At 43.6% G+C, this 27,032-nt stretch overlaps 1 protein-coding gene across 1 annotated transcript; it reads left to right on the forward strand.

The window, feature by feature from the left end:
* The first annotated feature begins 1,837 nt into the window (after nucleotides 1-1,837).
* si:ch73-43g23.1 (serine/arginine repetitive matrix protein 2) lies at nucleotides 1,838-10,242 on the forward strand. The gene has a single exon (XM_034690731.1). The coding sequence runs from the start codon at nucleotides 1,838-1,840 to the stop codon at nucleotides 9,989-9,991; it is 8,154 nt and encodes a 2,717-aa protein (XP_034546622.1). The 3' UTR covers nucleotides 9,992-10,242.
* Nucleotides 10,243-27,032: the final 16,790 nt, after the last annotated feature.

The following is a 27,032-nucleotide window of genomic DNA, read 5'->3' on the forward strand; positions in this document are numbered from 1 at the left end:
ATAATAAACACTTAGTCACAGCCTTATGCAACTTTAAGTCAAGGCTGCAATCATAGATTTTCCATTGGCTTGCCCTGAATGACTTAATGACTGGGCATGAATGGTAATCCCATGAGGTATTAGGTTAGGGACAGAGGGCTTACCCAAACTCACTACAAGCAGACATGCTCAGACAGCCTCTGAAAGGGCACTGCTATTGTACCAAAAAATAATTAGCATGGTAAAATATCATGATCCCTTTGAAAAGGAGTGTTTGCTTTTCCAGCTGTATGCTAGGAAAGCTTAAATGTGTGTGTTTTTTGTTGTGAATAGCCATAGTGGTGTTGGAAGCTAAAGTATCCAGAAGTCAAAAGGAAAAAAATGACTCAAAACATGTGAGAGTAACTTACCTATGTTATGCAAGGGCTGCTAGCCACCACACAAGCACAGGAGCCCTGCGTGGTATAGTCGTCAAAGGCGGGTGGTCCGTCCTAACCTTTGACCTGCTGTGCCTCTGTGACACCTTAGCACTGACACACTCTCACACATACAGTCTAAATACACAGAATGACAAAAATATACTTTAAGCGCATTTCTACATGCACACATATGTGTTACAGTTAAATGGATAATATTTGAGCTGTGTGTCTCCCTTTCTTTCACCAGCAAGCCCAGGCAAACAGTCAAAGCTAGGCTATCTGGCCTTGATAGTATAGGTCTATATATAGAGGCGCCCTGTGACTGAGCTGGCTGTAAGTGTCAGATTCCAGGCGCACTCATCTATCCTGGTCGGATCAGCACCTGCTGCTAACTATAAACCCACCCACCCCCAGCACTGCACCCAAGCCCTGCTCACACAGGAAAGCCTATGTCCAACCAAACTCCTGCCTGGAGAAGAAAAAAGATCCAGGTTAGACTCAGTAAGCAATTTCCCTGTGGCCAGCTCAGAGGGGAGGGGCAGAAATAGAGATGGAAGTGCTAGAGGATGAAATGGGCCTGAGCGAGATGCCCCTCTGTGCTTTTTCTACTCAAGTCTGGTGCATGGCAGAGCCTTTCGCATTCTGAAGTCGTCTAGCCAGAGTGGCACTGTTAGACTGAGCTGCACCAAGTTGCTCAGTCCTGGATTCAGCTGTGGATTTTGGAGACAGATTGCTGAATGAGGAGCAGATATTGCGACACAGAGGAACTCAATGCCCTCGGGAAAGCCTCATCATTGGCCAAAGGTACAGTACCTATCATTCTGTCTCTGTCTATTTGCACGTGGGGCAGGCAGTCTAACTGTAGTCAGTACTATACCAAGATAATGTGGAAAGAAAAGTTCAGGGTTTGTACGTGGCGAAGATAGTCTAGATTTACTGTCACTTCGTATGAAAAAGGTATACATCTAGTCAGTGCAATTTTGGAAAAGTTGCAGGTCTGGGTGAAGTCACATGTGTGGATACATTATGTTTCCAAGTACAATACTAATTCTTAAATAATTTCATTGTCATTTCATGTAAAAATTCAAGTTGGATGCTATATATCGTTAAAGCACAGTTACAGGTCTATTTATTTTCTGAAGACGGAGATTTACAGTTATTCTGTGAATTGTAGGTATTTTTGGAGCATTTTGAATTTTCCGCTAAAATTGGTGTTGGCTAGCTAACAACACAAAAAGTGCGCACAACGTTAGCATGTACGTGTACTACGCCTTTGACTCTAAGTGATATTCTCAAGTGTTACTGTTTATAAAAATGACTAAGCTACACACACACTCCAGATGAACATATCTTTTTCCAGTCCAGGATCAGAGCTCAGTGCAGACAAGAGGAGCAGACCGGACTGGCCACAGAGATAATTTGGAGCTGGTGGACAAGCAATGGACAGCTGGACTCTCCAGGGGGACAGCTACTCCTTCCTGCGCAGTGCGCCCCGCACTTTCTCCCTGTGCCATCGTGACGGTACCCCTAATCACATTGAAATCTTTGACATCATTAACGTCCCCAGTCAAAGCAGTGCAATTTCGGAGACCACCTGCCTGTGTGACATTTTTGGAGACGACTGTGAGTCAGCTTCTCTTTCAAGCAGCCCTGCTGTAGGGGCTTTTGTCCCTCCTCAGAGAGAGGTGGAGGAGACAGCTGCGGCATCACCCCTGGCAGATGATCTGAACGACTCATCAGGTTCTTATCACACTGCACAGGGATCTAGTGAAGGAGAGGAAGGCTTTGAAGATTCAAAAGACAGGCTTAACAGCCCAACTTTGCAGAGCGAATCTTTACAAAGGAGTCAGACAGAGGACAAGGGACTGAGCTCAGGGCATCCAGACGTTTCTGAGGACACTTGCCCAAAAAGCATATCCCCATTACCACAGCTTAGTGCTCGTAGCCCATCATCTGAAGTCTTCAGCACTGGTGGAAGTACCCCATCTCCTGGTCATAACAGCCCCTTTACCCTCAGTACAGGAAGAGCATCATCCTTATCTTCTTCCTCAGTTGAAAAAATATGTTCACCTTCACTGTCTAACCCAGAACAAGCTTTTTCAGAAGCTGAGTCAAGTAGAGTCACCCCTACCTTCTTAGATAACCACAAAACCCCCTCACATCAGTCTTTAACTCCAACACCTTCCCCTCCACCTAGAAATATAGTCAACTTATCCTCTGAATCATTGAATACTCAATCTTTTGCTGAGTTCAGAGTTGCACAAGTCTCACCTGAACCTAGAAGCAGCTACTTCAACCAAAACCGGAGTCCCTCATCTGAGCTATCTGAGCTTACATCAAAAGATTTTTCTTCTGGTGCCATTTCAACTCCCTCACCTTCATTCAGTGGCAGAGAGTTATCACCCCACTCAAGAGATTCTCCAGCTCAGTCTCCTGAGCTGAAGGAAAGGCCCTACTCCCCTAATACTCAAGCATCATCTCCTTTTCCAGAGCTAAGAACGAGGATCTCTCTGCCTGATCTCTTCGCAAGAGGCTCCACACCTGATATCGGAGATTCTACCCACACTCCTGAGCTGGTTTCAAATCCTTCCACTGCAGGAAGAGACATTTATACTACCCCCGAGAACCAAGACACAAGGTTATCAGCTGAATCTGTCAGTACTTCTTCAACACCTGCCCCGCGTTACACTCCTCCCTCACCTATCACTTCAGTAACAACATATCCTGAGCTTGTGGAGAGTGGTGACACAGCTCCCTCATCTGGCCTGCTCAGTGTTGCTGAGACCAAAGGAAGAAGTCCCTCCCCTGGTCCCTCACTGAGGGTAAGACACATTTCATCACCTTCTGGTATTGGGACTCAGCTGTCTTCACCTGTAAAAAGTTATAGTTTATCACCATCACCTGAAGTTGCACAGGATTGCTCTCCCATAGAGCTGAGACATACTAGTCCCTCACCTGAAATTAGAGTAACAGCATCCTCACCTGAGGCCAGTAGGAGAGAGTGGCCTGCTGAGGGGAAGTCAGCATCAGCCTCTCCTTTCCTACACTCTCACTTTGATTCTGCCGCATCAAGAAGCCTTGCCTCATCCCCTCACATCACAGGAATTTCTTATTCTGTCGTTCAGCCTGAGGACAGGGACAGTCCCCCTTTTCCAGAGCTCCTGCGTCTCTCCACCCCTCAGCCTGATAGGACACTTGTGTTCCAGGAAGCAAGAAGCCCTACCCCAAGCAGAGACAGCATACAGAGCAGTAGAGCAGAATCTGCTGGTACACCACAAGACTCACCACAAGTATCAGGCTTTACAAGCTCTGTCCTGCAGCCTGAAGAAACTCTGTCACATCAACCAAGGTACCAAACACCTTCACCAAAGCCGAAGCATTTAAGTCCCTCTCCTGAGGCAAGATTTCAAACTCCTACATCTGATAAGCATCACAGTCCTTCACCCCCGGAGAGAAGTATAGATCCATCACCAGTTGCCCCATCTCCTGAGCAGAGGTGTCATCAGTCTTCACCAGCAAACCTCTTCACCGAGTACAAACCTCACTATAAAGAAACCGCTCCTCCACTGAGAAATACACCTGATGTTGAGGAGAGTTCCTCCTCAGTTGACATCAGAGAGACACTGTACCCAGCACACTTTGAAAAAGAGTGTGTGTCACCCTCATTTGAGTTAGACAACGGGGGCAAATCAGTTGGAGTTGAAAGTACATTGTCAGTGGTTGCAGTTCCTTCACCTGTATCTACTTTATCTCCTTCACCTTTCCTAGCTGAGAGAAAGGTAGACAGTTCACCAACACAACAAAGCATAAAGAGAGAGGCAACGCCAGAGGAGGCAGATCATCAAGAAAGCTCAAGTCTCACCTCCTTCTCTGAGGAAAAACAAGCCATTTGTCCTGTTCTTTTTCAAAAAGAAGACACCAGTAATAACCTCTCTGTTGACATCAGGTCTTTTTCCCCTAATCTTATCGTCTCTCAAGCCAGGAGTCCAAATATTTCAACTCTGCAAGGTGCTACTTCCAACTCAGCTCCGCAAGAACTGGAAAACCCACAGCCCAAACTCAATACTTATTCCCTGAATTCTGAGAGCATCAGTTCATTTGAGTCAGCTTGTAGACCTGAGTTGACAAGAAAACAGCTCTTAACCAGTGTAAGACGTGAAAACAGAGAGAGGTTCACACAAGACATGGCCCACCATGTGCACAGAAGGCGAACTCCATCTCCACCACTCACTAGGTTTACACCTGTCCACATCCTAGCGCCTGAGAAACCATACAGACAGTGGCAGAACAGAAGCCGTAGCCCCTCTCAGGTTGAAGCATCCTCAAATACTGGTCATTTAAAGCAAGTGGTGACAAACAGGGAAAGCCCCGATGTTGCCTCTGTAGACAGTAATAGCCAGGCTCAGTGGGTCAGGCTAGAAACGCAATTGGAGATGGAGAACGAAATGCAGCTGGAGGAAGATAGAGAGGTAGTTAGGGGGAGGATAAAGGAAAGGGAGATGGAGAGAGAGCAAAAGAGGGAGGAGCGGGTTCCTGAAAAGGGGAAGGGGTGGCAGGGGGACGCCAGTTACAGAGGGGAACAGGTTGACCTGTCATTCAATGCCAGGAATAGAAAAGGGCCTGCGAGTCGCAGAGCAGCTCCCACAAGCAGAGAGATCCGTCAGGGACTGCCAACAGTGCATTCCTATTCAGAGAGCTTGCTTGCCCCCAGACGGTTCCAGCAACACAGTCTGCTTGCTTCCCAACAAGACACCAGGGGTGTTGGACCTAGTAGACGGCTTCAGCCTCCTGCTCTTCAGAACAGGAACACCACTCACGGACGCGTTGCTTCAAACAGGCCCTGCCGCAGTTCAAGCTCCAGCATGGGAAGTGAGCTTGATGAGGCAGACCATGAGGTGAAGTGGTTCACTGATGAGGCCTTCAGCAGCCTTTCAAGTCCTGAGGCAGATTACTTAGACATGTACAACTCCAGCCACCGTTCATCTACCAACATCTCTCAACCATCTACCCAGGACAGCCCAGCTGGGGTCAATCCTGCCTGGCTTGCTTATGCTGACTTCAGGGGCTCTGCTCAAAAGCTGGACAATGATGAACTCTCCTTCCAGCAGCCATATGCTTACTACTCAGATGGCCTTGATCAATCAAGGCGCTATGAAATGGGCAGCTTTGAATGTGTAGATGTTGCAGTGGAAAGAGAAGATTCTAGGAAGGCAAGAAGAGGAGTGCCAAAGAGACAGATCCAGCTGAAGAGAAAGAATAATGCTGACGGGAAGCAAGATGAAAGCAGTGAAAACAGTAGCCCTGGTTTACCAGTGATGCTGGAAAGCTCCTCATTGGAGAGCCACTCCAGTGAGACATTCATGAGACAGCACAGCACACCAGAAGCAATGCAAGAGTGCTACCCCTCTGAGCTCAGTCCTGAGCCCAACCAACAAAATGAAAGAAAATCCAACCTCCAGAAATCTCCATCTCTGGATGAGTCATGTGCTAAAACCAAGATGGCCACATGTCTCATCAAAAGTGTTTTGTCAAAGAAGATGCATAGTGTGGATAAACAACCTGACGAGGAGGCAGGTGAAGAAGAAAGCCCTTCTTTTGAGGAAAACAGCCCACCAACAGAGGCCACTGCATCGCCACTCAAAGAGTCTCCAAAACCTACTCTGAGCTCAAGTGTCCAGTCAGATTATAGCATTTCATCTGAGGGTCCTTCTCTGAGAGGTGAACCAAGCATTAAGGATGAAGCCAGAACAACAAGAAGCTTTGGCGTGAAATCAAGTAACAGACCAAGTTCATCCAGCAGCAGCAGGAGTGTGACCTTTTCACAGACAGAGAGTGAAGAGGCGGATTCTGAAAGTAGGAGTGGAACCTCATCAAGATCTGAAATAAAATCAGAATTAAAAGTGCAATTTGATAGTAAACATTCAAGAACTGGATTACAACGAGCAGACGGCAGTAAAACATGGGACAAAAGGGAGGGTGGTGAGTCAGCAAATGCCACTGCCGGGAACACAGGAGCTCCTTCTGTCACTAGAGCCTGCAGCATGCAGGCCCGGACGACAAATAGAGACCAGGAATGTGAAAACACAGAGGTCCATAAACAACTGCAACAGGGTGACAAGAGCGCCCACACATCAAATACACCAGAGATCACGCTCAAAGCTGTGGAGAAAAAGAAAGCCTCCTTAAATGTTTGCCTCACTCCTGAGGCAGAAAACAAACCTGAGGCTGCTTCACCACAAATGACTTTCAGAGAAAAGGAGGATAGGGAAGAGGCCTGTGTTGATGACAAAACAGAGGAAGATGAAGGAACTGGTAATAATCAAGTAAAGGTTCCCATTCACAAAGTAAGAGATGTGAGACGCCTTGTAAAAAACACATATAATCTGTCCTTCAAGGCGTCTGGTACTGCAATGCCATCAACTGTGAATGATGAAAACCAGGAGAGAGGAGACAAAGCAAAAGAGGGAAGAATCGAAGAGGTCAAAGCAGAGGAAGAGAGGAGGCTAAGGCAAGAGTTAAGGAGGGAGGAGAGGGAAGAAGAGGTGAGGTTGGAGAAGAGAGAGGAACAAAAAGAGGAGATCAAAGATTCAAAACTACCAACCTTGTCATCACCCTTTCAGAGCAGAAGAAATCCTCTGTCTCGTTCACAGCCGATGCAAATAGAATATAGGGCTGTTTGCTCTAAAGATGAGAAACATAACATTTCCTCCATCAAGAAAGACTCTGAGAGCTTAGGGGAGAAATCCCAGGCTTCTCCAAAACCTGCCATGGAGGTAAACAGGGAGTCACAGATTTCATCCAGAGCTAACACACACAGCCATTCAAGTCGAGACATGGTAATTTCCACGTTATGTCAGCATGATCCAAACATGGCAGCAGCAACACAGGAGGCTGTGACAGTGTCAGACAGTGAGAGCAAACCTGTTAGAACAGACAGGAAACCTCCCATGCTGGGAAGCATCCCGAGACAGTCCAGTAAGGACAGAGAGGTGTCCACTGCAGTCGTGTTAATTCGGGATGGATCCAGCAAATCCAAGACATCCACATTTTCAGCACAGGAAGACATTTCTACCAAAACCCAAGCCCCAGCTGCTTCACCTTCACCCGGGCCTGCTATACCTGGTAGCCACTCAGTTTCCATGCTATTAAAGGAGAAAGGCTACCAAGCTGACATTGGCGCAGTGGTGGGTGACAACCAGAATGCTGCTGTAGGTAAAGGGGTTCCCCATAAGCATGTGAACTGCCTGGAGATCCCACTTCAGACCACAACTTCCTCAGATGAAAGTCAAATCCGGTCACAAAGAGAGAGGACTCTCTCATCCTCATCCGCCTTGTCTGGCCCCTCAGCAGTGTCTGAAAACACAGACACCCCAGCAAAGACCAGAGAGGATGAAGAAGTTAGCATCAAGCCTCCACTAAAAGACACAGCAAAACTAAAAAGTGTTTCCCTGCTAAGGAGTATGCAAGAGCCAACACAACCTCCCACCAAACAGAAAGAACTGGGGGATTTTGAAGCAGTGAAAAGACTTGATCCCACCTTTCCTCCAAGGTCCCCCGCAATAAGGAGATTCAAGCCTCAGCAAATTGAGGTAAAGTCATTGTCCAAAGAAACGCAGAAGCAAGATATGCACACAAATACTCCAGGAAACAACAGGCCTCAAGCCATAGAGGTTAAATCTATAGCAAAACATTCTCAAAAGCCAGTTGTACCACCAAAACCAAGCTGCAAGTTTAAACCTGCAGATTTAGGAACAATGCCAAATGAAGCACAGAGACCATCAGCAACAACATCCACTGTAAGGCCACATAGTGAGGAAAGGTCTCAAACTATTGTAGTGTCCTCACCAACAATCTATAGAAAAATCTCCAATGAGTCCACTTCAACATCACACAGTACAAGAAAGATAGCTGTGGCTGCAGTATCCAGCATCAAACCTCCCCCTTACAAAACAACATCAACCAGCAACAGCAATCTCTCAAACCAGTCGGCAGCATCACCTGAGACAGATGCATCTACTGACAGAGGTCAACAGCAGCTGTCAGGATCTCTCCCTCAGAGCTGTAGTATTACACAAGGAGTAACAACTTCAGCTGCAGCTCCAACAACAACCAGTGCTCCAAGTTTAACCTCAAACCCTGGTCCAGTTTCTGATCAAAATGCACATCAAGCTCCTGCACCTGTCCCAGCTGGATCCAGCCACCCCAGCCAGCCAGCTGTTATAGATCAACACATCCAACCACCGTATCCCAGAATGGCATATCCTCATGAGCAAGCTGTGCCTGTAGCTTCAAGCAATACAAAACAACCGACTCCTATTTCAACAACACAAGTGCCGGGATACACACACCAGACATACCGCAGATCACTCTCCGGCGAGCGCTCCCACAGGTCTGAAGAAATGCAATTTTACGCCTCTGATGATCCACCAAGCTATGATGAAAGGGAGAGCTTCAGTCCCCTCATGCTCCAAGACCTGACCACCAGGAGGTCAAACCGCTATCAACCCTCCTCCCGCCCCCCTCCCTGCTCCTGCACAACTGGCTGCCCTTCCCACCCTGGTCTCACCCCTCCTCACTCTCACCGCAGCCCGCACAACATCACCCCTCCTGCCCCTACTCACTCTCCTGGCCAGGCACTGCCTTACCCAGGTACTCAGCCCCCTCTTCGGCAGCACCAATGCAGACCTGACCCTCAGCCAATGTCTTACCAGCCCGGCTCTCCAAAATCAAGTCCTCTTGGACCAAGCCAGCCACCAGCCATGTATCAGCCTATTCACCACCCTCCTCCCTGTCCTCCGCACCCCTCACTAATGCATGCCTGTCCTGCTGACCGTCCATTGCAGCCATCGCAGCACATTGACCCTCGACGAGGCCCTGTCCACAGATCCCCTCAGCAACAGCCACCAGGAATGGGCGGGGCTCCTTACAGTGATCCTGTCCATGGCCACTCTCCTGGCCTTCCGCCAATGGATCCACAGTACCTGTGTGGCCCTCAAAGCCTGGGGCCTTCCTATGGATCTGAATATGGGGGTGACAGCTCCAGTTTGTACTCAGAGAGCAGCTATGGACAGGCACCACGTAGAGTGCTCTTGGACCCTGAAACAGGGAAGTACTTTTATATTGAGGTGCCTGTGCAGCCACTAAGGAAAATGTTGTTTGACCCAGAGACTGGCCAATATGTAGAAGTGCTCATCCCACAGCAAGCAATGTCACACTCAGGCCTGTATCCTCCTTCTGCAGCTCCTTACCCATCTCTCCACAACCCTAACATGTATGCCCCTGCTCCACAGTACATGCCCTATGCAGCTCCTCCTCCTCCTGCTCACTCCCAGGCTCAACCTCAGCCACCTCGGTATCCTGAGCCTTCTGCTGCAGCGACAATGCACCCGAGTGGGCCTGGGGTCAACTACAGTAATCCCTCTGGTCAGGGGTCCAAGCCAGAGCCCCAGAACCATCCACCACTGGACCAGAGCTACCTAGAGAGTATGTATTATGTCCCTACAGGGATGAATGCAAGCCCCAATCCAACCCCACCAGACTATTACCACAAACATCCCCCTAACTTACCCCCGACAGGGGGGAAAAGGTCCTGAAATAGAGGATAGAGGCCGCCTTCCTGGAGCCTGTTGAGTTTTAAATACACAGTGTATAAAGAGCTGTCTAATGTTAGCCTGTAATGTTATTTGAGTTTTCACTTAGCAACTGAAGACAGCAATAATGTGGTTGTTGTTAATTTTCTGCTGCCTCTTCTGCCCTTTGCTGCTTTAATCGTGCAAATATGTGATTCTTAAGAAAATGTTTTTTTGGAAAGACAAGAGAGTAAACCTTTGCTTATGTGTGTGTTAAGATTATTACCTTCATTTTAGAATATCAAGTCTAATTTTGTCATTTTTGATACTGGATAATAACATCATAAACTTAAATCAGATGTCATGCACAGACACTACAAATCAATGAGTTTACTGATTTACTGATGTGTGTATTTTAAGGATGAATATTTTCCCAAAAAACTTGAAAAACCTCTTAAAAAAAAACCTCATATTTATTTTATTATCGTGTTACTCTTATAGTGGATGAGTGAGTTTGAAAACATGATGTCTTCAAAAATAATGCCAATAAAAATTGTCACATGTATTACCCTTTCGTCATGCCCTCATCTATTTTTATGTAGATATTTCTAGGCCTAGACTTAACTTCTGTAACTACTGCCCAAGTTAGTCGCAAGATCATGTTGCTAAGATGTTTACCAGTCCTGCAAAACTTTGGTATGTAATATTAATACAATAAGTAACATCTTTGGAGTTTGCATATTAATAACAAAATGCATTTGCACTGAAATCCACACAGCTCATCATTAAATGTTGGCCACATTCTGCTTTTGAAACCAGCTTTGCATTTCTTTTCACAACACTCTTTACCTCTCTCTGTCTTTGGTGACAAATGGCACGATTAACTCATCCTGAGTCAGTTGTGACAAAATGATAAATGAACTTCACAGCTGGAGTAGGCAGTGTTAGAGAAGCCTGAAAGATATCATATATCTTTCATATTTTCTAACTTTAAAAAAAAAGGTAAAGCTAATTCTCACAAAACACATGAACATGCTCTGCCACACTTAAACTTGTGACAGTACCAAACTATCTTTCTCTGAGGTCTAGTTTGACTAACTCTCTAGCCTTAGCATGTATATCAGTCCATGGAAACAGGGCCAACATGTATATGAATCTAAATAAAAAGATAAGCCAACCAACAATTCCATTTAACTTGAATTAATTGATTGTAAGGAGTCATTATTGTCCTGCAACAGCCACACATTTTCTGTTTTTCTTCTGTCAGAGCATGTGGTTTATTGATTTCAATCATGAGCAAAGTGAATGAAAGTAAACTAAACAAAAATGGCCGTTCCTAGCTTTCATTTATTATACCAGCATATCAACCAGTATGACTTATAAATAATAACTATACATATCAGTCCTCAGTTAACTGATGTGAATTTAAAGCATGACATTGCAGTACAGTGACCACTGGAGGGTGCCACAGACCAATGGAGCAGCACAGGAAGTCCCATCATGAGGTATGTTTAAATCTGCTAACCTTCCGTGAGAAGACCCCGTCACAGTAAAAACACTTTAATGATTTCTTAATCAAAACCTGACTCTGTTAACTGAAACCAGGGCTTCATTTGTTAGTCCAGAAGGGCAAAATCGGTCTCTCCTTTCTTTGATGTGGATGCCAGTAAAACTAATGAGAGGTCTGACCTGTATCTGTGTGAGGGGACTTGGTGTGGCTACATATGTGCACGTGCCTAATTGAACCAAACATCTGTAAGAGGCGACACGAGTGAAATACATTCACATCTGGAAGGGAACGTTGACAGCACCTGGCAAGATCTGCCGGATCTGCTTTAACAGTGCTCCATTAAAAAGAGAGGATGTGATGACCTACAGATTACAGGAAGACTGGTTTAATCCCCACAAGAGCCAGCATGTTACTAAGGAGGACATTGAACGTGTGTATTCTGAGTCAAATAAATGAGAAGAAAAGATGCTGCCAAGTTTATTTGTTAAAAAGTAATCACTTCAACCACATAAAGTAACACCAGCACTATCACACAGGAAGACAAACATTCCCCATTCAAAGTGACTAACAGGAACTCACAATTACAAACAGTTTATGACTTCCTCTTCTGAGATGGACAGTGAAATATGTACTAACTTAAGTTTATTGACATTATCCTGTTCAAAACCTGGATAAAGATTAGAGACACACCTTTGTAACACACACTTAACTGTATAAACCTTCTGGCACACCTAAATCACTTCCAGACAAACACACACACTCACTTCCACACACCTTGGACCTGTTCCAAGACAGTGAAATTCAGAGCCCACTCTGATGTGTTGTTAAAAGACCTGCTCTGCAATAATTTTAAATTATACATCAAGCCTACTTTTCAAATTGATTCCAGTATCTACAGTATCAGTTTACAGCTTAATACATCAAATGTGGCTCAAAATTAAAACCATTTACAGTCAAAAAGCTAGGGTCTAAGATCAGTCTGTAGCTATGAAAGTGAATAGTTAGCATCTTTAACTTGCTTATCATTGATTCAAACGTGTCAAATATTCAATAACTACAATAACAGAGCTTCTACCTAATAATTATTGAACCTTGATGCACATTTTCCAGACATATCCACTTCTCTGTGTGTGACTATGTTGAATTCCAATTGAATATACACACAAAACAGACGCCATGACATCATTAGGAGAGCTCTTGTCTCTTTCCAGTGAGTCTGTTATTGTTATGGTTCTGTTACCGCTTTTCTACCCCCCAATGTGAGGACACACACACACACTCACTCACTCACTCTGTAGGAGACCCATCATCCATGCCGCACCCATGAGTGAGTGGGTGAGTTTGACTCCAAAGTCATGTTTGATGTGGACTCACTGGGGGGCTGATTGGTCAACGGAAAAGTCCTCTCTTCATTGTCTTTTGATATCAGGAATGTAGAAAAGAGTGGGTGTCATGGGCCTGGCAGATAGATAACAGGCAGAGTTAAAGTGATGATAAGTACGTTGTTTGGAATAAAATTGCCCTGGGCTTCCTGACACTTTCCAGTGTGTGCCCTCTGCGTGTGCTGACAGAGATTGGATGACAAAAGTTTGTAAAGGTGCAATTCCAAATAGTGATGACTATTTCAGACTCGACAAGAAATAAAAGAGTGTTTCATTGGTCAGTGTGTATTTCCAAGACTGTGTGTGATGTATCAATCAATGGGAGGAAACCAAATCATGAGGTGGATGTCTGCTCCTTGTAGACACTGATATTAGTAACCTCTGTCCGTCTGTCTGTCTGGAAACTTTTATGGTAATGTGTCCTAAAAAGGTCAATCACATTAAGACCATGTGAACAACCACCTGATTTCTTCTCATCTTCACTTTTCTTGTTTTTTCCCCTACTTTAAATGAATCAGAGCCTACTTCTGAAATAAGTTGTCAGCTCTTGAATACTAATTATAAACAAAAGTTTTATTTGCACAAAGCAGTACCAACTTGCCCACCTATAAAAGGATTAAATAGAAACACACTGACTCAGTTATGAGTGTCCGGCTTCCCGCTCTTGTTTGATGTCACACCTTTTTTTCCCTTACTTTCAATACTGAAAATACATCACCTGACACCACCACCCAAGACAAACTTCAGCTTTTTAATCATATCACTCCCTAAAAAGGGAAGTGACGATTAAAGAGAGTCGCCATTTAATTGCAGGGAGTTCGAAAATGTCACCCCTGTTTACCTTAAGGGTTGCCTCACCTGCACGCCCAGGTCAATACCCATATAAGGATTTCCCCCGGCAGGAAGTGAGCTGGATCACAGAGTGTGCTGACTGTGACAGCTCATGAGTGAAGCAAGAAGAGCAGAGATAAGAAACAAAAAAGGTCTATGTGAGACGCCGCCGTACACCTGAAACCTCCCCTTACGGCATTCACCTTGTTGCCCAGCAACCACAGAGCATAATAATGACTGTGTTGGAAGTCGTGTGTGTGTGTGCCTGCTCTGTGTGTCATAGACCTCCCTCTCTCCACCAGGTGGTGTGCCTACCTGTCTGTGTGAGTAGATTTCACGTCATGTCCTGAGATTGCTTCAGTCAAAACACTGGTAAATGATGTTAACGATCAGACATTAACGATCAAGTTTGACATGACTCACTTGTATTACATGAGTTTGTAATTACTGATTTTGGTAGAGTGCTTTATCATGATGAGACACTCGAGACTTTGACTGATACATGAGCTGAAAAACATACATTGGCCTGTCAGACAGAAAGGAGATGTTTTCATTCATAGTGGAAATCATAGTCTAGACTAGTCTAGTCCCTCCGGTGTCCCAGGACCCCTCATGTCTACAGAGGAAATTATTGCTTAAAGTATGTGTCTGTTCTCCTCTTAAAGACTGGGTCACACATACACATAAACACACTCTCTATCCAGAGTGGAGGATGAGGTAGCCAGAAAATGATGTCATAGCCTGATCACTTTACCCGTCGTGCTCTTCCTCGCAGGACCTGGGTAGCAGATCAATGAGGAATGGAAGGAATGAGAAGAGAGAGGGACTGAGAGTGTGTTTGTGAGAGAGTGAGTGAGAGAGATGAGTTATCGACACGGACAGGCTCCTTGCTGCCTACATCCTGAATCACTCAGAGCTGATGACATGTCTCAGCTCTTATTGATACCAGCCATGTCAGCTATTTGCTCCATGGCTCCTTCCCTTGACTTGGACAGAGATATTACACACACGGGCTGCCGCCAACTGCAGAGAGGTCTGGCAGATATTAAAGCGAGGGAATCTCCTGGGAATGAACCTTTGCTCTCGTTCAGTGGTCAGGTCCGTTAGTTGGTGTGTACGGGTCATTGGATTCCTGGAGCATGAAGTAAAAGTGATGAGTCACAGCAGGGGTGGCCCTGGCCTCACAGACTGCAGACATGTAATAAAACAGCTATTAGACATAAGAGGAGAAAGCAATCCCAGTAATGCATCAGTCTCCTGTGAGAGAAGTAATATTCATGTTTTCCTTTCATTTAAGAGTCTGTAGCTGCTTTAGCATCAAGTGTGGTATGTGGAATCTCAAACATGGCCTGGAAAATCCATGGTATGCTTTAGAGGACCTGAGATCCTGCAGCATGGCGCTATACAGGAAACTATGCAGAGGCATCACAGGTCAATGCAAGGCCATTGCCAAACAGGTGACAGAAGTGCGGGCAAGAAACAAGAAAAGAGAGTGACGAATTCTCAGTCATACAATGGCAGAAAGGTAGATGCTTAGCCAAAGCTTTGTGCTTTGATCATGTGTATTATCAATTTATTCAATGCTCATAGTAAACAGGTAGTAGTACTTTATGAATCACATGTTGGGAATGAGCTAGCTTTAAATATAAGCATAGAACACAGAAGCAGCACAGAAATGAAGTCAGAAACCACTTTGTGATGATGATCCCACAGTAATGTGTGGTCTTTGAACAGAGTTTTGGAAGAATGTACTGCCCCTGAATGAGTAATTTATAATAATAGATATATTTATAGTAATAGATATAAACTCAGCTCGTAGAGAATACTCAGTTAAAGATACACGCCCACTTTCCAGATCACACTGAGAAGGCTGTCATGCTTCTTTATTTGGTTTTCTACTCACAACATGATGATGTAAGTAAGATAACATGGGTATGAATTAATCCATATCACCTTGTCAACACCACACCTTGTGGAGTACAAGTTTGAAGAAACAGGAAGGCCTATATGTCACCTATTAATGTCAGCAGACGGAACAAAAGGGTATGAATATTGGTTTGTTGTCCTTACAGGGGCAGGGTATTGTTGCTTTGATGGAGAAATAAGATGAGATAAAGTGGTCTGAATGATTCATATTCCTTTTGGCTTTCTGGCTTCTGGCTTTTTTTCTGGCTTTTTTCCCAGAGGGAGCTTAAGTCTTTCAGCTGGACTCTGAGGACCTTATAGCAGGCTCTAAAAAATATTTAAGACTGTTCCTGTCCTTCACAGACAACCCATTAAACCAGCAAATAAAAGAAAAAGACTTTCCTTTGATTTGTTAGAAGACTTAATGATAAAATCTATTCAATGCAAAATCTTCTCCAAGCCACTGAAAGGGTTCCTCTTCAACATCCGGTATATTTTTTGTTGTCAGTGTTTTACAATAGACTGTAAATGTATATGTACCTATGATTCCTCTGGTTTTCCTAAAATCAATAATTCATTTCTATAGTCTTTGTCACATCAGGGTCCAGCTAGTTGTCATCGCACCATTGGACAAATAATAAGGTACAACTATGGCCTGATTCTAACCTCTGCTGAAGTGACAGCAAAGCAGAGTCATCTGAGAATATAACAAGATTAACAAGACTTCCCCTCTTGGGAAGTCCTGCAGCTGTCTATATGCATGGTCAAAAAACAGGGTGGAAAGAACACAGCCCTGAAGATAACCTATATTTAAAGTGATGACCTTGGACAAATGACCAAATGACAAATGATCAAAGAACTTGCTGAATCCTGTGTGTTCAAGAGTTTAAAAGTAGTGATAAAATCAGATCAGGCTATTTCAAATATCAAGTTAATGAAGGCTAATATGAGACTGCATCTTATGCATCTTTTTATATGCTCTGTCTAAAAGAAAAAACTTAGCATCATCCGTCAATACTTTTCCCTGTTTGATAGAAAACTACAATTTGCCATCAATCAAGAAAAAGCTTGATCTTTTCAAATTTCTCATAGTTTTTCATCATAAGGGATTTAAGTTCAGCCAGTCCAAAGCCATTCTGCTGTCTTGGATTAATAGATTTAGGTACAAGAATTACAGTGGATAATTTTGTATGGAAGGAGTTGCTACAATCTACACATATGTCTTGTGAACGCGTCACTGAACTGGTCTGCACAGTGATAAAGCCTGTCCTCGGTTGGAGTCAGGGCCAGCACCTTTCTTATGTGAACAGCTTCCTGTCAAACCAAAACAACGAGTTGAAAGACACAAAGTTCTTAGTGCAGCCCAGAGGAACAGCAGAGTCAGGTGGTTATTCATGATGCAAATTCTTACATCTATACATAGTCATTACATTATTACATCAGTGACATTCATTCCATACAATCGTCGTATGTCTGTGATGTTGTCCCACACCACATTGATGGCTGCTCATCATCATGACTTTCTGCATTCCAGTGTGAGGTGACTACTGCACCTTAACTGCAGGGGTGATCCCTTTAGACTGGATCTAATAGCAGCGTGGTCAGAGTAACCATGGCATTAGCAAGACAAGATGAGCAGGATGGCAAACATCATTATGAGCAGGAACCCCAACTTAATGGTTTTGTTGTCTGGATGATTTGTCATGCTGGTGGTTGCCCCTGGATTGTTTGTGGTAATCACCAGATAGGTGTTGTGTGTGTTTTTCCATCCCGGAGCAAGGTTGATGTCTATTTTCAGGCTGCATGCTACACCTCGGCCAAGTTATGTGACCCAAAAAATTGTTTGTTATTGTTTTGATTCTCGTGAAGTCACCCATAATCTCAGTTTGAGATTAACAGAGGATTTTCTCAGTAAACATACAAGTGAAATGGAAAGCATAACATATCAGGGTTTGAAACCGGCTCCATCAAGTCTTCAAGTTTGTTATTTTGTTGATGGGTGGAGGTACGATGTGATAACAGATTAATGAGCTCTCTGTCATACCTTCCCTTCAGCACTGAGCAGCATGGCTGACGCTTAGCTGTTTTTAGATACACAAGAGACAAAGTATCGAGGAGCAGCCCAGGAAACACGGACAGCATTAGAAGTCCAAAAAGTATGTTTTGGAAAATGTTTTGGTATACTGCTCGTAGCAGGGTTGCTGGGTGGCAAACAATATTCAAAACCAAAAGGATTAATGATTGAATGCCCTCTGTCTGCTGCGAAAAAGGCAAGTGCTTTCTTATTTCAAACATTTAAAGGCATGATGTGAAGTTTTTGATCGCTAGTTGTGATCAATGCCTAATGAGTGGGCCCACAGTTTGTTTAAACCAAGAAAGTACCTGCATGCAAAGGAGCTTGCAGGCTGCAGGGTTTACATTCCTGATTACTTTTTCTTGCTGTTTCACTGACTGACATCTGGCAGCAGAAACACAAACAAAAACAAGAAATGCAGAGATGTGTCAAGACAGGTACGCAACACTTGTGTACAGAAAACATTGATTTGGAAATATTCATGCGTTTGCATTGTTTCAAAGTATGTTCAAGGATTAAGAGTGTTTTTTTGTTCGGTTACCCAGAATCTAAACACCTCTTATTTGAAAACCACACACTACACAGGGTCCTTAAAGGGGATAGTTCCTTTTTTACAGTCAGATTGTGATCATTCTAAACAACTAACCATTATTTGGCTGAAACAGTAATGGCTTTAGAGTCAGATCAGTCTTCCCCTCAACACATAACACATTGCATTTTGGTAAGTGAGACATTTTGTGCCCAAGCAGTGTCATTATGCGAACGTACTCTGAAGATGTACTTTCATCTCATTTTTCTGCTTTCCAATTTATCTTCTGAAAATTGAAGAACATTTGAAAGTGTCAGTAAGTAAGTACAGGAGGGAACTCTGAAGAGATGCCATCTGCAGCCTTATGTGAGCCGCTGGTATCCTCTGATCCAGAAAGGTCCTGAAGAACTGTTGATACCACTGTCACAAATTATATATATAAATCGTGGAATAAAAAGGCCTGCAAAAAAAGAGCTCATCAAAGTAGCCCTGTGGTGTTGGGGTTGGGCTTGCTACCTTTCAATCTGATGGTTCTGTGTTCAAATCCCACCATGGGCTTCCAATCTGAGATCAAAATGAAACACTTTCCTTACAATGTGCAAGAGCTGTGCCTTTAAAACTTCTACAAGGAAATTGTGAAATTAAAAGACCAAAAAACAGCATGCACTGCCAAGAAACTCTGTGGTGTGGTGGACAGGGCTGCTGATTTTCAGTCAGATGGTCCTGGGTTCAAATCCAGTGTAGGGGAAAGTAGAGGACTGAGGCAGAGAAAGTGGAAGGAGTAGAAAGGAACAGAAGAATGATGTAGGATAAAAAACAATGACATCAGTTGCAATAAAATGTGGTATGGTGTGTTTTGCCCTTCAGTGCCAGTGTAGCTCTCTGAGTTTGTGGGCAAGTTTCTCTCCTCTCTCCTTCTGTCAATTGAGTCTTGTTCGTCCTCTGTAATCTATGATAAATAAAGGTGTCCTCTTGTGTCCACAATGAGTGGGATGCCACGGTTGCTGTCAGGATCACACATTTTTTAGTTTGGTTGTTTTTGTCTCCTTCAAAGCCTGCTGACCCCAACAGCTGATCAGCGTCCTGGCTTTCTGACAGGACAATACGGCACTGACACATTACTTAATATAACGTACACTTACACTAACATTAATGTTTGGGTTAGACTTTCTTAACATTAGCTGAATTACGTAGTATAGTGTTGACCCCATCTGCAGATGTTGACAGCCTAGCCTCCAGTCTGGTTCTCATACCAGTTTCTTAACAAAGGGGCAGAGCTTACCAACATCCCCCGTTGGTAATACATACAGACAAATAAATCATTCAACCTCACTTCAAACATACATATAATGCACAAATTATATAAAGAGTTAGTCCATAGAAATGAGCTAATCGAAAACAGGAACGATTCTAGCTTAGGTGGGTTCAGGTGTGTATATAATCAATGTGAAAGCAATGTAGGAACTCTTTTGTTCATCATTTGAGAATGACTCACAGCTTCAAGGCTGCAAGTGTAGCCAGCAGTTAACAGTTTAGGACTTCCGGCAAAGACTTCCTTTTCCTTGTCTTGCCTTTGTGTACACTCAGAGTAGTAACTTCATAAGCCAAAAACTGAACTCGTATTAGAAGATAACATCTAAAAGTGGGTTGCAAACTGCATTTGAAAGACGAGGTATTATTATAGTAAATAATTAAAGCTAAATTATCATCATGTGACCACAGATAGGTTTAGATGTACAGCTGACCGCAGGCTGCCCTCCTTGTTCCCCACACGGATTGTTTTATGGCACACATCCATGGCAATACTACTTACACTATGTATGGAAACTGGCACCAGCAACTGTGTCTTCTCCACTTACAAATTCTGCAATCATATACAGAATCTGTTAACAGAGATTAATGTTGAATTTAACCTGACATGGCTTTCAAAAATGATGAGCTTGTATATTCTTTGTAATGCACTTCTTTTATAGGTGACAGTGTAGGATACAAGTCAAAACAGCACCATCAGGGAAAAACTGCAGACATGTTTGAGTGACTGTAACATAAGCATTGCAAGTCAGCTGGGCACGAGCAGGCGGAGAAGGCCGTCTATTGTTGTGGAGAGAATGGAAACTCTCACACAGCCAGATTCCAACCTACCAGTGCGGTCAGAGCAGCAACAAGATAAGCTTCTTCTGAACTTTCTCAAAGAGTCTCTTGTCCTGTTCTGCTACATCAAAACAACTTCTCCCGTTGAATACCTCTGTGGCCTATTTTCAGACAACAGCTCTCAGATTTGATGGTGGCTCAGTGTCCCGTATACTTTTGAATGTTTGCACTGATACTGATAAGCACCAGCATTGACGGGTCACCATGTTGGTCTTCAGTTCGACCGCATGAGGCAGGTGTGGTTGTTTGGTACAACACCTGAGTGGACTCTTCAGTGCCACACTAACATCATAGCCACTCTACTTGCGTCACGTACTGTGGTCACAACTGGCTGCCTGTCTCTGTTTCTCCACCCACAACAACCATTCCACAGTATCAGAGCATTTAAAGACAGAATTTAGAGTTTGGACGGAAACCATGGCAATGACTTGTTACAACAGCAGTGACTTGCAACCACAGTCACCACAGCACTGGGCAAAGGCTCTGCAGACTGCTGCAGAACCACAGTGTTTTCCTCCACCGGTCTCTAAAAAATGTTTCACTCCATGGTTTACAAGCTCTCTGATTGTTTGAGTTTAGACCATGTCTCATCATAAAAATGTTTTCTAACTCTTTTTTTATGTAAGATATACTCTACAGCCTGTCTAAACAACAGTCGAGAATTGAATCTGGAAGTATTTATTTTGGATGTATATTTAGCTGATGACCACCAGCCTGGATCATGCCAACTATGCTAACTAGCTGGGGCAGGGCTATATTTACAGAGTGCTGGGTATCCATCATCACTGCGCAAAAGGACAGACAGGCAGAGAGCAAGGAAGGGAAAGTGTGGCCCATCAGTCACCACAGTCCAATCCTGGGGCTTGCCTATTTAAATCACCTCGCAGTTTGACCACAACAGTGCCACAGGTCACGCTGCGAAAGTGGACCCACAGCACTGCATTAAACATCTGCATTTTTACAAGACTTCATGATGTGCAGTAGTTCATAACTGTGCCAATGCTCTTATTGCATGTTTGCTAGCATGCACATGTGCATGCATTCCCCCTGAAACCCAGACTGGATGCCGTTGGAAGGGCAAGGAGGAAATAAAAAGCTGATGATGACACCTGGGCTTTCTGCCCTGGCACACCGCACCTGAATGACATCACTCAGACACACAGACAAAATAACACATCAACTGTCAAATACAGGAGGAATAGACAGTCTGATGCTGCAAATAGATGGCTAGACAGATAGGCAGCCTGCAATGACAGATAGTGTTAAAGTACACAGACAGACAGGCACAAGGTCAGAGAAGAACTGACAGACAGACATGCTGTGTCACAGCTCGAACCAGAGATGGACTTCGACTGTTTTCATGCACTTTGTGTTAGACACGAAGTCTGGAGCTATGTAGAGAAATTCAATTCATGTATGGCGACTCCTGTACATGGCTGTATAAAAACTTACATAATATTTGTTACATTCATATCTTTTACATTTTGCAAAAATACAAAGCACATATTTAGAATTATGATTTCCAAGAAATTAAAAATGAAGACACAAAAAATAACAGTTGTAATTTAAATGATTTTCAGCATTTCAATATATTCAAAGTAAAAGAGTGGATTTTTTTTTTTATTATTATTATTTCACAATCACGATCCATACAGAAAACATCACCTTAATTCATAAAATCTAACTGTATCTTCCACTTTCTCACAATCTAACCTCAGACAAGGTGTGCCATACACATTTTAGCTCAAATATAACTTTGCATTTATATCTAAATCCTAGTGGTTGTTTTGCATTTATTTCGTCAAAGAAAGCTGACTGTGCATGCATGCTCCTCTGTAAGGTCATTGCTGGATGCTGCCTTTCCAACCACAGTCTTCTGCTGCTGACCACTGAACAGTCCCTGTGGGGCAATTGGGGCTTAAGTATCTTGTTTACCACAATACCTATTGTCGTGGTAGACGACAGTGGTCTCATCCATAGCACACACTGTAGTTAGCTTCCCAACCAGTGCCCAGTTTGCACCCAACTTTGATTTTGGAGGTGGTTCTCCTATGTGTTGCCGTGCATGTTTGCTGGCAAAGGCAGATGATTGTATAAATTGCATTAATGCCCTGCAGCGCTGGGGTCTGATGGGATGGTGTTCTCAGTGTGCCAAGTCGTTAGCACATTTCAGGGAGAAGGAACCTGCCATGTACGGACATTTGTCTGTGAGTTTAGAAACACTGAAACCCAAGAAGCCTATCAAATCCCCTGAACTGACTGCCTCTGGGGTATTAATAACACACCCATATACCCACTCCTGTCCAACATCTGATAAACAATGACCTCAGGCAAATTTTTATTCTGATGAGTGCTAAAATAAGGTGTTATTGCATGCCAAATCGTAGGATCATGATCGTCTGGAAAGCACATTGCTGCTGCATGCATACTGTGCTTCTAGTGGAAAACACTATGCACACAGTGCGTGGGGTTCATTTTAACGTTGGGGTCAAGTCTGGGCTGTGATAAGTGTGTGTGTGTGTGTGTGTGTGTGTGTGTGTGTGTGTGTGTGTGTGTGTGTGTGTGTGTGTGTGTGTGTGTGTGTGTGTGATGTTTGTGTGTGTGTGTGTGTATGTGTGTGTGTGTGTCCAGTTTAATGACATCATGTAAATGAACACCCCTGCTACCCCGTCGTCCCCTGACCATGTGAATGCACGAGCCTCCTGGATGGTGAGGTCATGACGATCTGTAGATCCTTGTCATGGGGGGAGTTGCCTTCTAAATACAGAGTAAGGGGGTGGTGGGGGGGCATTCTGGCTTTGCATGCCCAGTATACTATCAACTATTTGCCTTCACAGTGCCTTTTTATTCAGCGTCCTGCTTGTAACACCTTCTGGGAAATCATTATTCCTTCGCTTTGGGTTGCTTAAGTGCAGTGCATGTTTTTTGTTTTGGATGCACAGTATAAAAAGTGTGAATTTTTTGTGTAACACATAAAGGCAAGGATAGCCTTGGCAATAAACTTCAACCACAGCTGCTCCACCCGGTGAGCAGTGTTTTATGGCCTTTGGGTTATGAACAGAGACTCAGATACATAGGTGCAGTAAACCTTGCATGTGTTGATAGCTGTAATCTGTGACGTGTGACTCAGTCTCGGGGAGAAAAACCACGGGGAAAAGGAAAGAGAAAATTGACAGTGTATGGAGATATCCTTAAGGAAAGTGTGGCATTTTTATACAATCTATTTACTCTATTTTGTTTTCTTTGGAAAACTACTCCAGCTGTGCTTTGGAAAAACACCAGAGTCGGGCTCCTTGAAGAAGGGGAAGCCTTAGCTGCATTCCTGAGTCGTGAGAGGGGTAATCACTCAGTGTGATGTCACGACAGGTTCATAGGTTGTGCTCATGCACATGTCCAGACAGCACACCGATGTCAACACCTAACCACACACCTTCACCTAGACAGGAAGGTTTTATTTCCTTCCCAGTCAAGCAGTAGACTGATAACATTACTCAAGCTTCATTACACCAACAGATATGATTTATTAAGTTATTTTTAAACAGCAGGGCAGCCTTACGTTCTTGACACTTTCTGACTTGAGGGTTTAACATAGTTTTGTTTTTAGTATTGTGGCTGAAAGGCCCTGTCCACTACATTTGTCTCAACAGCTGTTAATCGGGATTGTCATGAAAACTTGTTAAAACATGTTTGGTTCCTAGAAGATATAATGTGATGACTTTAAAGATCTCTTGACTTGACTTGAACTTTATGTATCACATTTGTTGTGTTGTTTTAAGTACTTCAAGAAGTGTAAGAGGATTATAAGGAAAATAGTGAATCATTTTTCATCTTTTCATCTTAACTTTAATGATCACAATTTTCAAACTTCAAATTTCTAAAATAGATCAGATTAATGTTTTATGTGGTCAGTGCTCATTAGGAAAAGATGGCATTGCTTAATATTCTCAGCACGTTGGACTGCTAATGTAAGCACCAACTGTACCATGCTAAATTAAACCCTTGAGTAGCCATCACGGCTCTATACACTCTCATTTGAACATTCTCATCTTACTGCTCAACTTATGGTTGAGATTAAATGTATTTTTGGTAAAGCCAAAAAACAGAATACTACTGAATATCTATGTGCAAGTGTTGTCATGGTGAATCATAGTCTGTAGATGGACAACATGTTTCAACCTCCTCCTGTTGTGCGCAAGTGAAGCCAAAATACCCCCTGCGACAGATGCTGACTTAACGACAAGCACCGTCATTTGGAGTCAGAGTCTGCACAGCAGGGTCGGGCAGGTGGAAACTAGTTTTCCTGTCCCTTTTGCTAAACCACCACACACATTGAGCTCAACAATGAAGATCCCTGAGGTTGGTACTTTCTACAGTGTAACAGCTTCTTCTGTCATAATGAAGAGGACACTCATGGTCAGGGTTAGGGTTATGGACAGTTCAATGGCTTGTGTGTTAGTGTATGTTACATCTCCTCTTACAGTACCCCTTCTACTCTGCCATCCACTACACACTGCACCACAGGAGCTGCATTTAACAACAGAGCTGTCAGTCATTATGTTACACCCCTTTTATAACAACAAATAACTTATTAAAGGTACATCTAAAAAAAAGAAACATTTGGACATAATTTGGCATGGAAAGAACTAACCCAAGTCAGTCCCTCCAGGATTTCGCAGGATTTTTGTGTGATTGTTGCGGCCAAAAAAGCCTGATTTTGCAACAGCTTTTTGAAAAAATTGCGGTGAAAGTTTTTTTCTTTTCTTTTTTCCCCCAATAACATCTCAGGGGCAAGTAAATACGCTAAATTACAGTTGTTTTTAGAAAACATTCTTGATGTGGCCACTGTGACTGTATTTTGATTCTCTTGATTCACAGAAAAATGCCATGAAACGACTGTATTGCACATTTACGACGGTCCTTGAATACACCTTGCAGTAACAGAGTCAATTGACAGTCAGTTCACGGCACTCTGAAATGAATCTGCATCTTTGATGACAAGGAGTTTATCAAAACTTACTAACTGTGTCTGGTGTTTCATCAAACTGGAATAAATCAAGCTGTAGTCAGGAGCTTTTTACAGTAATGGCGGCAACAACGTCAAATAGTAAACAGATGTCCCCGGTTGTGTCTTTGTCACTAAAGCACACCTGGGGGTAAAAATCATCAATGAAGATGAGACAGATGCATGGAGGCGGGGAGAGCTGGTTCATAAAGCACACCTGCTGCAGATAGGTGACCAAGCTAACACTGTCCCCCTCAAATAATAACTCTAGTATCTATAAATAACAACGTTTTCATCGTCACTTGTCCTGCCTGCTGTCCCCTCTCTTCACCTGTTCCTCCGTGCGTGTTTTGCTGTTGAAAAGTGCCGATCATGTGAGGATATACGTTTATGTTCCAATGAAGTGAAATTGATGATGAAACCGATGACGTACAGGGGCTGAGATTAAGGTAATTGGTCAAATTTTTGGGAAAGTTGCAGTGATTGTATAAAATTGCAAGGCTGTGTATAGTGTTTAGTCTAGCCCAAGTCCCAACTGTTTACACGAAGGTGACAGATTTATGACCAATACTGTAAGCACTCCAAATAGGAAACATCAAATGTTTTTGCTTCATTTTTGGGAAGCTATTATGTTGTCTATCTTTTCATACAGCCTTTGTGGTGATAAGCACATGTAGCGAAGGCAACAGTTTGATCACAGTTTCACAGAGCTGCTGGCATTGCTGTAGAGGTTTGTCAAAATCAGCCTGGATGGAGAGCTGCTCATGAACATTATCAAATCTAAAATGTGAACACAATATAAAATGTTGAACCTACAAAATTTCCACTCCTGTCTGGAGTGTCAACACAAACACTGATATTATCTGATGGGGTTGAGCTGGCTTTTCTTGCTTCATCACTGTGGTCAGCTCCTGTGTGTAAGCTCATCATCAGACTGCCTGTCTGTCTGCCTCGTCTTATTTCCAGTATTGTTCACTGTCTCCCTCATATCCTCGACATATTTCACGTAATTCATGAGGTGCAGCTGAGACTGCCAGCACTTTCCCACCCTGCAGGATGCGAGTGTGGTCCATGAAAGAAAAATAAACCATGCTTTCCATCATGGGAGGCATCACTCTGTCAAGGAACCACAGGCAGACAGTCTTGTTTCAGTTGTTTTTCTCCCCTTGTTTCCACAATTGTGTGCCTTACATTTGTTTTATTTTGTCTTGTGAAAGTAACCACATTATCCAAAACTGGAGTCTGAAAAGTCTAAAGCAAGCTTATGTTGGCAAAATGCACCGTTAAATTGCTGGGCTTGTGAAAAACACAATTTGTCTCAGGGATTCCCCCTCTCATACTTCACACACACAATGACACACACTTGCAGAGTAGCAGCCTGGCTTGTATGCAGAGACATTCAGTCTTTGAAAAGCAGCATTGTGTGAAGGTCAGGAGAGTCTGATCTATCGTTTGACATTCTCCATTCTGTGTGGAAGGCTGGACGGTCAGCTCTGGTTACACAGGCACCAGAGGAGAGCTGGATAAAAGGAAGGGTGTGTGTGAGAGAGGGTGTGTGTGTGTGTGTGTGTGTGTGTGTGTGTGTGTGTGTGTGTGTGTGTGTGTGTGTGTGTGTGTGTGTGTGTGTGTGCGCGTGTGTGCGTGTGTGCGTGCGTGCGTGCGTGCGTGTGTGTGGACACAG

Source organism: Notolabrus celidotus, chromosome 8, assembly GCF_009762535.1.
Source record: "Notolabrus celidotus isolate fNotCel1 chromosome 8, fNotCel1.pri, whole genome shotgun sequence".
NCBI lineage: Eukaryota > Metazoa > Chordata > Actinopteri > Labriformes > Labridae > Notolabrus > Notolabrus celidotus.

What these genes read in the sequence shown, in the direction of transcription:
- si:ch73-43g23.1 (XM_034690731.1), top strand. Translation starts at nt 1,838, where the DNA reads ATGGACAGCTGGACTCTCCAGGGGGACAGCTACTCCTTCCTGCGCAGT.